Genomic DNA, 15,962 nt, shown 5'->3' with positions numbered 1-15,962 from the left:
AATTACGGCACACTAATTACTGTACAGCAGCATCGGTACATCTCTTGAAACGACGTGACACAGTGGCATTCGTAAAGATGGCAAGATACTTTCAACAACCTGAATCAGTGCGAAGGCATGACAGGGTCATGAGGGATGAAAGATTTTCTTGATCACATTTCCAAGCTACTCAGTAAAACTTATGCATGTAAAACACACAAAAAATAGTAAGAGGGAGAGTATTCACTCGTACTTCAGTTCCACAAGGAATGAAGGTCATCTCACTAGACTGGCTCTTCCCATTTGACTATATGGAGAAGACTACCATCACCCTTCGCAAAGCAGGTTCAAGAGCTAAGGCCAGTCTAGCCATTCTGCACAAGACAGGCAATGAGAAGCCTCTGGGGCAGCCGTGGAAGTGCTTCTCTAGCCTACTCTTTGGCACCTAGCCTTCTTGCTGATAGGAGGCAACCGTGCACAAAGCGGAGGGTACAAAAGAACCCTGTGTAACAACTCACTGTTTGCGTACTTACCACCGCAGAAAAACACTGCAAAAGCCAGAAAAATATCCAACTCCTCCTTCGCTCTGTGAAGAGCCGACCTTCCCTTCGGGTAGGCCTTACGCATCATATGCTAGAACTTGCATGCCTTGAAAGGCAGAACAGGTTCTCTTCTGAGTAGTACTAAACACTGTGGCAGCAAATGTCACCCCACCTTGTAACATTTAATCCTAGTATACAACACTTCAGCTTGAAGTTTCACATGAACACAGTAATCAAGTGTCTGCATTAACCTCCCACCCAGTTATAATTCAATTCTAACAACCCATTGTATTTATATTTTTGTTAATTTCAATAAAAGCAAGCATAAAAGCTAACTTTAAAAACTCCTGTCTTAGGTTAACAACAATGCTTTGAAAACTTTGACAAACTGTTTGTCCTGTAGCTTCAGGCTACACATACAGCTAACAAAAATAAACATTGGAGCATTGCGGTCAAAACTAACCAGGCAATATTAAAAGAAGTGTTTAAATACTCTAATTAAAAAAAAAAAACCTATAACTACTCAAAATATTTTTATTGTGCGATGAGCTTTGGATCAAGCCCCAAAACAAATTTTAAAAAGTACGGACAGCTAAGCATCTGTAGAGATACAAGCTGCAGCAACCAGTGCAGTAAGTCAGTATTATGTTTCAAGCCCCATGTTTCAAGGCAGTGAGAAAAAGCTAAATGCATAACAAAGAAATTGGATCTACAGGTTTTCCTTATTTTAGCCTTCTGTTCCTAAATTAGGCATGCGATTTCCATGTTTTCTAAACAAAACAGTTCCAGAACACACTATTAAAACCCTTGTAAATCTCCCACTTAGCTAGAGCAGCAAATAGTTCTGCCGTTGCAAGTAAAATGGAAGAAAGATTTCACATAGAAGCTACAAGAAGAAAGTTACTGAATACTGATATTTGAATATATTCCATAGCTCTTATTCCAGGTAACTCTTTTATAAAAATCAACTCCCAAGGCATCTTTGTCCTGCTACTAACCTCCTTTTCAAAGCACCTGTGCTTCTACTCCCTTTATTTGCATTCTTCATTTCTATCTCTTTAAACACTCAGCCCAGTATCAGTGTCCATGGAATTTCTTCTCTAAGATACTGAAAATCAAAGTAATTTGAAAAAACATCTTCCTCATTCAAGCTGCCAAAATCTGATGACTATGGTAATTATTTTTTTCACATTTAGTTTGACTAGAACTCGGATTATAGTTTTTTAAAAACCCTCAACCTACAGAGCAGGTATTTTGTCATCTCACTAACAGGTTTTTAACCCTTTAACGTTCCTAAGGGATTAAAATTTGAGTTGCTATTATAGCTATATCTTTTATAACATCTATCAAGAAGTTACAATAAGGGATACAGTATACCTTTTAAAAGTTAACAAGCTGTAACATGAAGCATTTATGCTATTTGCTTGCGTATTATTTGGACAATGTGTTTGCTCTCCATTTCAGTTTAGAAGGTACCATTTGTGACCTACTTCCAGGCTTTTCTCGGACAGTTTACATACTATGCTTACATCCAAAATCATCTCCTTACTAGGATTTAGTTTTGTAACAGTTCTAAGTAAAATTTGGTCAATCTCTTTCCCAGACAGGGCTTTGTCAAGCCGCATGCCAAGTTCTGCAGCCTGTAAGTTGGATCCAGCTCATCCAGATAGCCTCTCTCACATGACTTAGGTCAAGGTTAGGTAACAAACCATCTGCTTAAGCAAGTCAGCATAACATGGTTCGCAACACTAACTACACAAGCTATTTCAGGCAAGATACACCAGCTCATAGACAAACACCCACCCCACCCTTTAATTTCCCTTGAAAAGTACAGAAAACGCTCCCTATAAGTGAGAGTGGGAACTAGAAACAAGCCTGTCAGAATTGCCAGTCCGTATCTGTGCTGAAAAATCCCCGTATGCATTAATTATCTAAATTCTTCACTAAACTGTTCACAAAGGCACAAAAAGGCAAAATAAAACCTTTCTGTGCTGAATTCTTTATGAATTTCTAGTCATCATGTATTCCTCAGAACCAAATTCTAATTTATTTTAAAAAATAGCAAAATTAACGTATTTTAATTTTATAATTAATGAACTTTAATTTATACAAACAATAGATTTTATTGCCTCTCCAGTTAAAATATATTTGTTATCCTTAATAACACTCCGGTTAAATTAGTAACAGTTGAGTTACAAAACAAAAAAAAACAACAGAAAGAAACCTTCTGTTATGGTTTTTTTTTTTTTGCATGTGAGAATCAAATATGCTGATGAAGGAACAACTGGGTTGCACTTTATTTTAAATATTCATAACATTACACCAGCATATAATCACAGCACATATTTAAAAAAATAGAAAAAGTTGACATTAGATTTCTGTGTATTGCATTTAAAACTTTTATCACGTGAAAAACTATATTCTGTATATTCTAAATATATTAGTGTGTAGGACTCAAAGATAAAAATATATACACAGAACATATTAGTAGCTCCACAAAATAAGGAAGTCACATAATTAAGCAGAGTGCTCGTAAACCAGCTGTACTTAAATACAAAGCTATGAAACTTTTTCAATTGGAGAACTGAGGATCAGTCCAGTAAGAAATGGTTTATTACGTATTTTAAGGTGACTCTCACTAGAATAGTTCTTAACTTTTTAATTTAAATGCTGCAAACTGACAAGAACAAAAATGGCACATTTCTAACAATACTGGTGAATTATAAAAAAAATAAAGAAAGCATTTTCATGTAGATAGCGTTTAATCTTCTCTTATGAAAAAAATAAACAAACAGCAGCACTGCAAAGTATTAGCAGATAAACGAGTTAGGACGATGCTAAATGTTAAAAAAACCACAAGGAAAAAAAAAATCAAACAATGAGCAACTTTTTATGTAGGGGGCAATTTTAAAATGAGACCACTCCTTTCATGAAAGGCACAAGGTCCATAAATTCTCCCTCATTTCTGTTGAGTTCTCTTTTAAGGAATGAAATTAATGTACATGGTCTATACAGAGGGATTTTTGTGAAAAACTGATGGCTAAAACCAGTTTACTGAAGCCAATTTATATATCTAAACCAGAAAAAAATAAATGGGGAGACAGGAATTATGTATCAAAACAGACAAACTTACAAAGTAGCAGTAGGAAACATGAGGTGAAATCTTTCAGCAGCAGGTTTATGCGTATTCTCTGAATTAAGTCACAACCAAAGTTACAGAAATAAGATAACATTTTCAGTCTTACATAACATTTTTGAGAAGCTAAAATCTCAGCTATAATATACATGTATATAATAATTTTAAAAATTCTCTTACTTATTTACAAATTTTATATAGGGCTGGACTCTTTAGACAACTGTATTTGCATGAACTTCAGCCATACAGAGTTCTACCAAAGTGAAGCAAAGTAATGATCACATAAATAAAGCTTTGCATTACTTAGGCTTTCCCAAATCAGGTCTATGAATTGAAGTTACAGAATATATTTGCCTTTCAATATTGATTTTTACATACAAAAAAGTCACTTAAGGAAAATAATTTTTAAAATGTATGTAGAGTTTGACAGCAGAAAAATCTAAATACTGCCGTATGATTACAACCTGGAATTAACTAAATTTTTTACATTACATTACATGTATTTAAAGCAATAAAGCAGGAAATGTTTGAATGCACAGTGCTGTATATTTCACTAATACATAAAAATTTCCTGTCTTTTCATAATATTTGTACGACACAGAGGGCATTTATTAAGTGCTTCAGCACATTCCTTACAGGCAACTAGGTGACCACAGGGAATGAAGACGACTGATATGTCTTTAGCCATACAGATTTTACAAAGCTTTTCTTCCTGCAAGCGTCTTAACTTCTCTTCAGTACTGAGATCTAAGGAAAACAACACATAGAAAGAAGTTAACACACTTAGTACCATTGAAAATCTCTCTTTTTTTTTTTTCTTTACACACAAGGACAAGGTTTTCTTCGTATGATTTAAAGGTCACACCTTTAAAAAGAAAAAAAAATTCCAAGAGAGAGGAAACCAAGCTGCAGCATGGAATCCTCTTTTTTTTCCCCCCTCTCATCTCATCATATCTCCCAGGCCAACGCAAGCAGGGAATTCAGCTATCTATATTTGCAAGAGCTTGAAATATCTATAGAATTTAGGATATACATATTTCAATCAGGAACCATTCTTTTCACAGACTTCCCATTGACAGCTTTCCCAAAACTTGTACAGAAGGTGAAAGAAAGGCTCGCTGATACTGGTTAAGTAATTTGGATTTTATTTTTTTTTCCAGAGAGTTTACCCAATGAAAAGAAAGAGGATGTGATTTCCTTCTCTGCCTTTGTTTTCAAAATGCCCATACTTCAAAAGCTTTAAAATTTGTAATACAGAAAGAATCAATACTGCATTGTACATTAGCTCTTTATTATTCCAGTATGCCCCATTTGAAAATGGAAACTTCAAAAGCCGTCCCCTGTCACTTGGGGAAAGCTCTGCACAGCCAACCACAAAAATAATGTCCATCTTCATTGCAAGTTCTTTTTCCCCCATAATGTCCATTAAAAATCTTATTAAAAAGAGTAGGCTGGTAAGATCTTTGCCTATCATGCCACCCAGATGGTCTTTTCCCTCCCTATGAATTCACCCATATGCTTGTCTTAAACTACAAGTCTCCTGACTTAGAAACCTTGGTTTTGGTCTATTTGCAGAGTGTACCACAATGGCTTTCTGAGCGTAACTTGCACGTCCCAGCATAGCTGGAACACAAATAATTGAAAAGAAACACCATCTAGAAGTACACTTTTTCTTATTGGCCAAGAAGGAAAATGCTTCTATCCCATGCAAAATTTTATACTGAAAAATAATCCCCTACCAAGATTTTTTCATTTTGAGTATACCGAATATTTGACAGTATATTGCTGTGTCTATTTCATTTTGCCACCAGAGTCCCCACATTTATAGTTATTCTTGCCTTTTTTTTTTTTTCCTTCTTTCAAATGTCATTGTCACAATCATTTTGGCTTTTTAGTTGGCATGTATAACCTCGCCCAGAAGCACACTAGACCATTATTTCAATATTATACACTTTCGAGGTATTAATACTACTTATTTTATAGATGATTATTTATAAATGCTGCTACGCTCAAATATTTTAACACCCCCTTTGTTCAGCTTTTTATTTTAACACCCCCTTTGTTCATCTTTTTTTTTTTATGTCCAAAAATAAATATCTTGAATTTTAAGTTACAATACTGTAACTTCACCTTAAGTAAGACTTGGATCAGAAGGTAGAATAAACAGGTAACAATAAGATATATTTCATAAACTAAAGAGCCGATAGGAAAGTACACACAGAGGTTTTGTAATTGAATAAGCTCATCTTGCTCAACTGGGAATTCATTTGGTTCTTCTTCCCTTATATTTTCTTTTTGAGCACTTAAGTCTGCTGCCGGATCCCCAACAGATGTGTGACTTTCTCCAGATATCTGCAATTTCTTTTCGATGGTGTTCCTAATCTCAAACTGAAACTCATGTCTATGGCACTTTGTACCAAAGGATTCTGTAAGGGATCATCTAAAACAAGAAATTACAAACAAACAAAACAACCCCAACAATTTAACAAGGATTAATCTGATTATCATACAGTATTTGCTGTAGTACTCTAAGACACCTTTGCAAATACCTAGCCAAAGGAACTATATTTACAATTTGAGAATTTTGCTGGTTGTAAAAACTTATTTCTGGTTCTTCTATTACATGTAAATGAATAATTCCTTCTTTACTTAACAAGATGGTTCAAAGAGCAAAATTTTTTAACTCAATTTTCACTCTCATAAGTGAGCAGTATGTGAGACATTTCTAAAATAGGTTTTGTGTAACCACTCTTATTAGCAACAGCTATTATTCCCTGGGATGAAGCTGCTTGACTGTCTTCCTACTACCCCTTTAACTGTCTTGTCTTTTTATTGCTTGGTATTTGTGAAAAACATTCCAGGAATGCGTAATACTGGAACACATAACAACCTATTTAAGCTTTCTTCGGCTTCCTAGTCCTTGCCATTTAACAGACCAACTCTTCCTGCCTCATGAAAAGCAACAATGTTTCATTTCAGTATTCTTTAACATTCATCCCACAGCACTACTACTTCCATACTTGATGCATACTTACTAGCGATAAAAATAACACTGCATCCTATATGTACTTCTTTCATGGTTTACATTCTTTACTTTGCAATATTTATCCAACCGTGATTAGATTTCCCCTAAGAGAAATAAAATTCATTCTGCAGTTGTTTAGAAGCAATGAAGCAATGGAACAGTATCATCCAACAATTCGCCTGTCATGCTTTATTTTTAAAATTAACCATTTCCTTTACTATACATGCAAATATGGATATTCCAAAATAGGGGGGGTTGTTTGTTTTGGGTTTTTTTCTAGACAGATACCTTTAGGAAGTATTGTCCCTTCAGCAGCTTCTGTCTAAAAGTGAAATATAAACGGACAAAATTACAATTCTGGAGAAGGTATAAGGAAACCTATACAGTTACAAGACAGAAAATAGCTATTTGATCTCAGTTATTTTACTAAAACTATTAAATCTGATCTGAACAACTGCAAAGGGATCAGTATTTTGTTATGTCTTTCATATTGTTTTCAATTTTCATTTTAACCCATCTTTGCTATAATCACATGATTCGTAGTCTATGGAAGAATTCTAAAATAACATCAGTTTTACTTTTTACTGATGGCATACAAGTTTAACAATGCTCTACCAACAAGAAAAGAAAAATTATCTTCTACATTTGAATAAGGAAATTATTCATCATAAACTTTAGGTTCCCAGGCTATAAAAAAACCAGCACTTATTCAGTACCAAAATACACAACATAGACAAGGTACCCCACCTGTGATCCATACCCCAACTAAGGAGAACTGCAAGATCTATAAACCCTGAATGATAGAACCAAAATATACTTTGATGTCTTTCACTTTCTGCCAATGAAAGAAGCAGCAGGAGGACTAAATGATATGCAGATAATAAGAAGAGTAACTTCATATGAAAATTACGTTATGATTGTTTTCTATTTTAACAAAATGATATTTGATTAATAAGCAAGACACTTACTGTTGAATCCCTACATCCATCTCTTAAGTGAACATTATTTATAAATTCTAGCCCCTTTTCCTTTCTCACAAATCTGCACCTATAAATGAAAATATTTCGTTATAATAAAACTGCATAAGCAGCAAACAAAAATTGACTACATAACTTTGGAAAGCTTTGATACATTTCCTACATCATACAGAATGCTTGCTTTTGAAATCTCTAAATGTTTAGTCAACATCAGTAACGTCATTTAAACATTTCTAAAAACATCTTAATCACTTCAGCAGTACTTATCTTTTTCACAGTTTTGGTGAAACAGAAAGCTAAAGAGTTGTTGGCCATGACAGCTGATGCCATAGGTTTATAAAAGTAATGACTCCAATAAAAAACAAACATTATGTTAAAATGTTGGTTCTTTTAGTCTTTTGCAATCAAAGAAAAGCAGTCACTGGTCAGACAGGTGCCTTACGTGCTTTCTTTCACTATTTTCCAACCAGTCCTAGCCACTGGGCAGAGCTCTTCCCTACCAGAAGATTTAGGGAATGCCATAACTCCTCGACAGTAGTTCTCTAGCTTCAGCAGTTACTTCACCTTCATGGTGTCCTGTTCATGGACATAGACAGCACACTGTGAGACTGATACACTGCCACTGAAGTTGATGTGCAAACAAAAACTCCATACAAGACAGTTAATTATCTGAGAGGAACTAATAAAATCTGACATAATTTAAACAATCTAAAACCAAATCAAACCCATATAAGGAAGAGTGAAATGTAGCACAAAAATGCGTCTTAACCATTCACTACACCAAGCCAAAAACTCAGAATGGCATCTCTTTCAAGTGGCAAAGACTATTAATTAAAAGCTGCCTACACGACTATTGAAAAAAGGATCAGCTAATGCATAAATACTAACTTCCACCTTCCAGAGCACCTTTCACCACAGAAGACAAATTTGGCAGCTAACGCATAAAAGACATTGATTTTATCAACGTTATACAAGTAACTAAGTCTTTGTACTTGGACAGCTTTTATCTACCTGCAAGAAACAATGAGTCATATACTATTCTTCCTTTCCTCAAGACAGATTTTAGACAAAATTGGCAGTCTTTCTAAAAACTACTTCTGGGTCTGGAATCCTCAATCCTTTAAAATTATGCAGAAGTATGTTTTGAATTCAGTACCACTGCTGACTTCTTCAGGTTTGTTTGCACCCTGACAGTTTAGTAATTTTGTATCCTGACATAAGGTACAAACTTTGGCATGTATAGGGCTATTAAAATAACAAGTAGAATGTAGCGCTTGGATAATGAGGGGGGAAAAAAAAAAAAAATCAGATACATATTCACAAAAATTCACAATTCTGCTAGCTAAGACATCAATTAAGTCCAGATGCAGAAATCTTCTCTTCCCTTTAATAATTCCTACAAACAAGCTGACATACAAACAACACTGACTTAAAAGTAAAGTTACTCAGAAGGTACAATTTCAGGGCAACCTTTCAGAGTCATCACCTCTAATGAGTTAGTTGTGCCCTCAACCTCTTTAGATTTAGTTCTCTTTCCCACTCACTTTAGAAGAACTCCCTCCTACCTCTCAAAGAAGACATCAGGTTAATGTCCTCTTTTGAGGCCTCCAATATAACATTAAAGCATATGTTGATGATTATACATCTAATAGCAGCACTACAGAAGGTAGAACAGATGGAACAACAAAAATAAGGACCCCCATGCAAAAAATTCCTTAAAATCTTTTCTACTTATTGAGAAAGAAAAATATAAACCATGGAAGATAATTGATATTCCTTTGGTGCCTACATGACAAAAATGAAGAAGGAAGTGGAGGAGGGCAATTAAAAAAAATTAAGTTATTTTCATAAATCTAAACAACATTAAGCCATAGTCAACCTTCTGAAACGTTTATTAGTATGCTGTCATTAAAACATAATATACTGTAAATAAGACTCAGACATGCAACAAGAAAACAGTAAAAAATACCTTACCCAGGAAACCATTTGGCGTGTTGATCCCACGGGTCTTCATTTTCCTTCCATTCTTGCAATCCTCCACCACAGTGGAAACACACAACACGATCACCATTACCTGAGGAAACATACGAGAATAAAGTTACATACTTCTAGTAGGCATAAGAATAAGTTTTCAACTAAAATGTTACATTATTAAGAAAAAAATATTTATTTTCTTGATTAGCAACTGTAACTAAAAAGAATCCCATTTTCAAGAAGGACATAATACATATGATTTGAAACAAATATTCAGGAGAGACTTGAGCTTAAAAAAATACAAAATAAGAATCACATGAAATATTCCTGAATTTTATTTTAGCAAGTAATTATACAGATAAAAAGCAAAAGCTAAAAATAATCTATTACCAAATAGCTCAATCCACTGGTAAACAAGCCATGAAGCAGTCTACCACAAAGAATTAAGGATGGTTACGTGCCTTTTTGGTCCTTCATTTCACCATTAAGTTTAATGGGCCCTATACAGCAGTAGCATAACTGACTGAGATGTTAGGAGAAACTGCATTCTCTCTGTTCTCGCACTATGCCTACTGTAATCAAAGACTGCAACAGAACTGCTTTGATACTGTGTTTACTGAAATGAGAGGAGGTATGGATAGATTTTTCCTACAGGGCTAAATCATTCTCAGGCCACAGGAAACAAAGTTTTCACAGAAGTCACTTGAACAGCTATTGGGTCTCATAAACTGGTGCCCATGTAGTGCACCTCCACAACACAAATCTCACTTGGCTGTGAGAAGCTAGGTACTTTTAGGAATCCAGGAAGAAATCAATAACAACAGTTCCACTGGGTACAAATATTGTCCATATATCACCCATACAATAATGTAGCAAAGGTTTTATTTATGGCCACAAGTAAAACAAATGGAATGAGATTAAAAAGTTCTTCCCAGAGCTACTAAGAGAGAAGCCAATTAAGATGAGAGCAAGAAATTATCCCCGATAATCCCTTTTTCTTTGTGACCTAATAATAGCAACACTTTGCACTCTTACAGCATCTCTCAGTGAAGAATTTCAAAGAGCTTTAACAGCACTGTGCAATTCAATCTAGTTGGGAAACCAATGCATAAAGACGTTGAACAAGTCACACACTGCATGTCTAACAGTAAAAGCTCTTCCACTGGAGTCATTGTCTTCATAACGCTTTTACAGTAGGTCGTAATGGTATTTGCTAGTTTCAGGTGTCCGAATGCTATGATAACGCAAACACATGTTAACTAAATAAAATGGCACACAACCTGGATTGTCTTGTTCATAGGCTTCTGTACAGGCCAGAAGCCCACTCCTTAGACCTAAAGTAGATATCTGGAGGACAGCACTTACATTTTTAAAAAAATATTAATTTCAATAATTATCATTGTGCAAGATGTATTATGAGGGTTTTAGCAGGCAAGGAAAACACACTTTGATGTTTTACTGCTAAAAATGAATTTATGACCAAGTTTATACTTTGCTATTAAAAATACTTGATATAACGTATATCATTTTACACAAGAACTATGAAAAGTAGTTTACAGAGTAAAGAAATTCTGGCAAACCATTCGATATTAGAATAACAAAATACTTATTTTTTCATAACAAGACACTCATCTTTTACAAAGAAATTTTATATATTAGCCATTTTAAGGTCTGGCTTACCTATGCTATAGAATCCAGCTTCAGCAAGTTGCTCCTTGTCAACAGGATATATCCAAGTTAAAAATGTTTGTAAACGACTTCCATATTTTGCCATAGATGGATTCGCTGGATGCTGTGCATTGTTCGGACCACTTCTCCCAAGCTCAGCAGGAATAGATTCACTTGGAACATTTCCAACATCCCGGCCCAGGACAAAAAAGCATTTGGGAAAATGCCTCTTGTGTTCTGACCAAGCTCTGTCACTGGGTTCCCACTTTTTCAATTTTCCACCACAACAAAAACATGTCACTTCATCACCAATACCCGTATAATAGAATCCAGCATTAGCTAATTCCTTTGGTGTCAACTGGCTATCGAGGGGCCAGTTGTGAAAAGACTTTAATCTTGTCTCTTCGCTGCACATAGCAGAGTTTTTAGGATACAAATTATCTGACATATCCACAACCTGCCTAGTTCTCAAAAGGTAATCTGCCTCCACATCAGATGGGTCATCCAGAGTACACGGGAGAGCTGAATTGCTGGAACCGTTTTCAGTTCTATGCTGGTAGTTCTGGGTGAGAGGACGTATGTTATTTTCCAGAAAAGTAGATTTAGTAATAAATTTGCAATTTGGGGAAAGCTTTTTGTGTCTCTCAACTGCAGAATCCCCAGGCACCCATCCTTCAATAGCTGTATGGCAACTGAAGCACTTCACTTTGTCACCTTCTCCAGTATAAACAAAGCCAGCTCGTGCTAGGGCTGATGCAGAAACTGGACAGCCAAGTGGAAATTCAACAAAAGTTCCTAGTCGGTAGTGTTCCTGTGCCCATTCCTGGTCACAGTCAGTGTCTGGAGTGGCACAAGCTTCCGAGTTATCTGGGCCATTACACGTCATCTCTTCATAAGTAGGGCTCTCCTTTTAGATTTCCTAAACAAAGAAAAAATGTTTTAATTTCACAGACAGAAGAATAGATCACACCCATATGCAAGCCTGGAAAATGCCTAAATTAAACTAGCCATCCTTTATCTATTAAAATAATGCCTCTTCCTCTTCCCTCCCACTTCACCCTTGCCTGCCTCCCCTGCCATGCAGAGGCAAACACCAGAACATTAAAAACAAACAAACAAACAAATCTGTAAAAAAAGGCAGGAAGATCATCAAGTTTTATAGGCCAATAAAAATTTACCTGGAAAACACACAGGTTTATACATTTATAGCTTTAAAAGCATGTTCTACTTCTTAACAAACAAACATTGCAAGAATGAAATAAAATATTTAACAAAAGCTCTGGGCAAAACCCTGCCAACAGGCTTCTGAACCTGAAATACAAAGTTACTGAATTTAAAATACTGATCTAAGCCAGACCACATTTGCAAGATTTTACAGTCCAGTTCTGAAACACAACTATCTTTATTTTTCCCCGTATGAAGGCCATGAACACCACGCCCATTACAGATGGGCATCAACTCGTAAAACCATCATCAAAAAGAAAAAAGCCTTTAGACTTGTGTTATATTGTAAAGACATACATCTCTGTTTCCTTTTAGCAAAATATCTCATGAAATAAACTATCAGACATTTCACTGGGGCATTTTACTGAAGTGCTGTGCTCTGCTTTTAAGATCAGTGTCTTGGACTACCCAGCACTAGCATTCATGCCCAGCACACTGCTTCCACTTTCCCGTGCCCTGCCTACGCTCTCTATCAAAACTACAACCTGCACCTCTGCCATTACCTCAGCTTTTCCCCCCTTCCCTACCTGAAGGAATGTCATTCTCCTTACCACCTGTCCCACATTCCTATTCCTGCCTACACTTTTCCAGGGTGAGTACCGACTGCTAGTCCTGCCATGCGCCCTTCTGGGCCAGAAGGCTGCTAAGAGCACTCAGACAAGCCCCTTCTTTCACGAGGATGAAAGAAAGCAACTCAGTTCCCACAGGTGCTGTGCAAGAACCACAAACTGATACAGTCATCACTTTCTTCCCAAGATGGATGAAGTCAGAGCACAGTAAAAAGTCACCTCTTGTCCTGACAAGTGCAGGGATGTTATTGACTTAGAAAGTCTTGGATAAAACACAAGCTGCTGCTGATGGACATCTCAAACTTACTCCTCTATTAAGTGGTAAATTAAATTATTATGAGACTGCCCAAATGGACTTCTTAGCACAAAGCAATAATAATTCAGCAATTAGCAAAAAGAAATGCATATAAGGAAGAACAGAATATGTATTTATTTGAACAAGTGTCCTCCTCCATTTTCTATTTGAATCCTGAAATGTATCTATCTCCAGTCCTCACCTTTATAAGGTAAGCCATCAGGCAAAAATTTAGCTTCTTCAACATGCTCCTTCCTCAACACCTGCATTAACATTGACGATACTTTCTATAAGGCCAATGCAGATGTTACAATTATTATAATTGCTTATATAATACCAGATTTAGCTCCTACAGGAACAACAAAACCTTTTTTAAAGTTCAGAAGGGGGAGGGGAAAATTAAAATGACTATGCATTGCAGGATCACTGCATCCTTTCCCAAGATGACAATTAACCTATTCGCAGGTTGAGAAAACATGACATTAGAGACCCAGCATGCTTGCTTCATGTAATGACGGATACAGGACTACTTCTGAGCACCAGCTTTAATTCCTTCTGTAAGTCAGTTTGTGACTAACGTAACGACACTAGAAATTATACTGTGGTTTTGTTTTAGCTTAACAAATTCAAAAATAGCTTCTGAGTAAATTACATTGACTGACCTACAAATCTGACCTACATGCTTGTTTTGACTTTGAAGGGAAAAGAAAAAAAATAAATCAGTAATTACATGTAGTAATATGAAAGCTATCACAATACATATATTTAACATATATACGTATATTATAAACAATCCATTTTTATAACAAGTTTAAAGTTCATGTTTATTTCCTTTTAAAAATCTTATTTTAAATCCTGTAGGACTGTTTCTGTAAAGATCTCAAGTGACCTTTGGGTCCATCATCATTACTACTACACTGCATTCATTAGAATAATTTGTATTACTCAAATACCGTTAGCTGCATACAACCTCTCTTATCTGCATGCCTAAAAGACTTTCTACAAGGCAAACAAAGCCTACCTCACATCCTTCAGAGACTCTTCAAAATGTACGTTTAAAAACAAAACAAATGCATAAGTTTTCAATGTTTGAGTAGCAGTTTATCTTCATTTCTGTTTTACATATATAGAAAAGAGTTCAGAAACAGTGAAAAAACTCATACTATTTAAGTTTTTACATATTAACTTTTTTGTTTATATTTACTTTAAAATCAGAATAGAGCTTCTACATCCCTCTTTGATCAGTTGCATACAAAATAACTGCAGCAAATCAGAGATGATCTACTCAGCCATTCTCTGTAATTAGTCCTTAGTGAAATCAGGGGTAAAGACAGACCAAGGTTCAAGCCTGACACCCTCAAGAATTTACTAGAGACACAAAGATCACCCTTGGTTTGTGTTTTTTTGTTCCTTATGCCATATGGGGTGACCACATACTACAATGATGGCTATGATACATGAAGTTAAAAAACAGTTAAGAGACAGAATTAATATGCCCCCACTTCTCATAAACGACCTACATGTTCTAAGCACCACTTAACTGCTCCATTATCAGAAGTCATCTTAAAATCTGCCATTCTTAAAAAGAAAAGAAGTCTGATACAGCAGTTTCATATGCATAAAGAATAAAAAATAGATTAATATATACCAGGGCATATATATAGACATAGATATAAAACTTCATTACAACATGAATGCACTGCTTACAGTAAGTCATTATTTTTCATAAGCTAAAGAAGATATTTTACCAAAGCAATTTGAACAAATATTGTATCTTAAGTAACACCCAGATTCTCCAGCGCCCTCTGACAGGAATGACCTTCAAATCATACTTACGCTGCATGAGAAAGCCTGGGTCTTGCAGTACTTTTCTGGACTTTTTCACTAAAACTCTCCCCCTCCAACATCAGAAAATTTAAGAAACCTCATAACTTTTTTTTGTAAGCTGAAAATAAACTGAAAATTCTGAAAATTGTTATTTCATGCAATTGGCAAACATTTACTTTTTAGATAATTTCATTCCAAAGACCCCACTTCTTTTAAAGCAGGCTTAATTTTCAGAGTGCCTATAAACATACAAAGTTTAATTGTGCGTTTTCTCCTCTTCTCGCCTTTAAAAATAACAGCTGCAGAACTCAAAATATCACGTAGGTGGTACATCTCATCTATGATAGACTGTCCTAACAGAAATAACAGCATGAGTTTTAAACTATTATTTAAATCAGTTTGCATTAGTTTTACTCCACTTACTCTGTTGATCCTCTTGGTGTTTCCTGGAAAGATAGGTGTGTGTTTTAATGACACTAAGGAACTGAGAAGGAAACACTTGAGCAAAGACACAAAGAGGGAAGGAAGAGGATCAAAGACTAAACTGAAATATTAGAAATCAGGATGGAGATGATATTCAATTAACTGAGATGTTCTTTTTCAGTTTCTGTTGATTATTTTTAATTAACTGTGAATGCTAGACAGAAATAAATGAACAGAACTACCTAAAATTCAGTATCTGTACCACCCTCAACTGCAACGGAAATCACAGGATAATGCCTTTCAGCTAGATCTAACAGCACTAT

General features: G+C 35.4%; 1 protein-coding gene across 1 annotated transcript; it reads right to left on the bottom strand.

Annotated features, from left to right (window-relative positions):
* Window positions 1-4,145: 4,145 nt before the first annotated feature.
* XIAP (X-linked inhibitor of apoptosis) lies at window positions 4,146-12,211 on the bottom strand. Its single transcript, XM_072877087.1, is given in 7 exon segments — window positions 4,146-4,404; window positions 5,877-6,044; window positions 6,047-6,097; window positions 6,971-7,004; window positions 7,651-7,729; window positions 9,634-9,733; window positions 11,314-12,211. Coding segments are annotated over 7 exon segments (1,500 nt in total). The 5' UTR covers window positions 12,188-12,211; the 3' UTR covers window positions 4,146-4,210.
* Between the last annotated feature and the right edge of the window lie 3,751 nt (window positions 12,212-15,962).

This window comes from Ciconia boyciana, chromosome 12 (genome assembly GCF_034638445.1).
Source record: "Ciconia boyciana chromosome 12, ASM3463844v1, whole genome shotgun sequence".
NCBI classification, from domain to species: Eukaryota; Metazoa; Chordata; class Aves; order Ciconiiformes; family Ciconiidae; genus Ciconia; species Ciconia boyciana.
The sequence above is the reverse complement of the archived record's forward strand: the minus strand, read 5'-3'. Positions and strand labels throughout refer to the sequence as shown.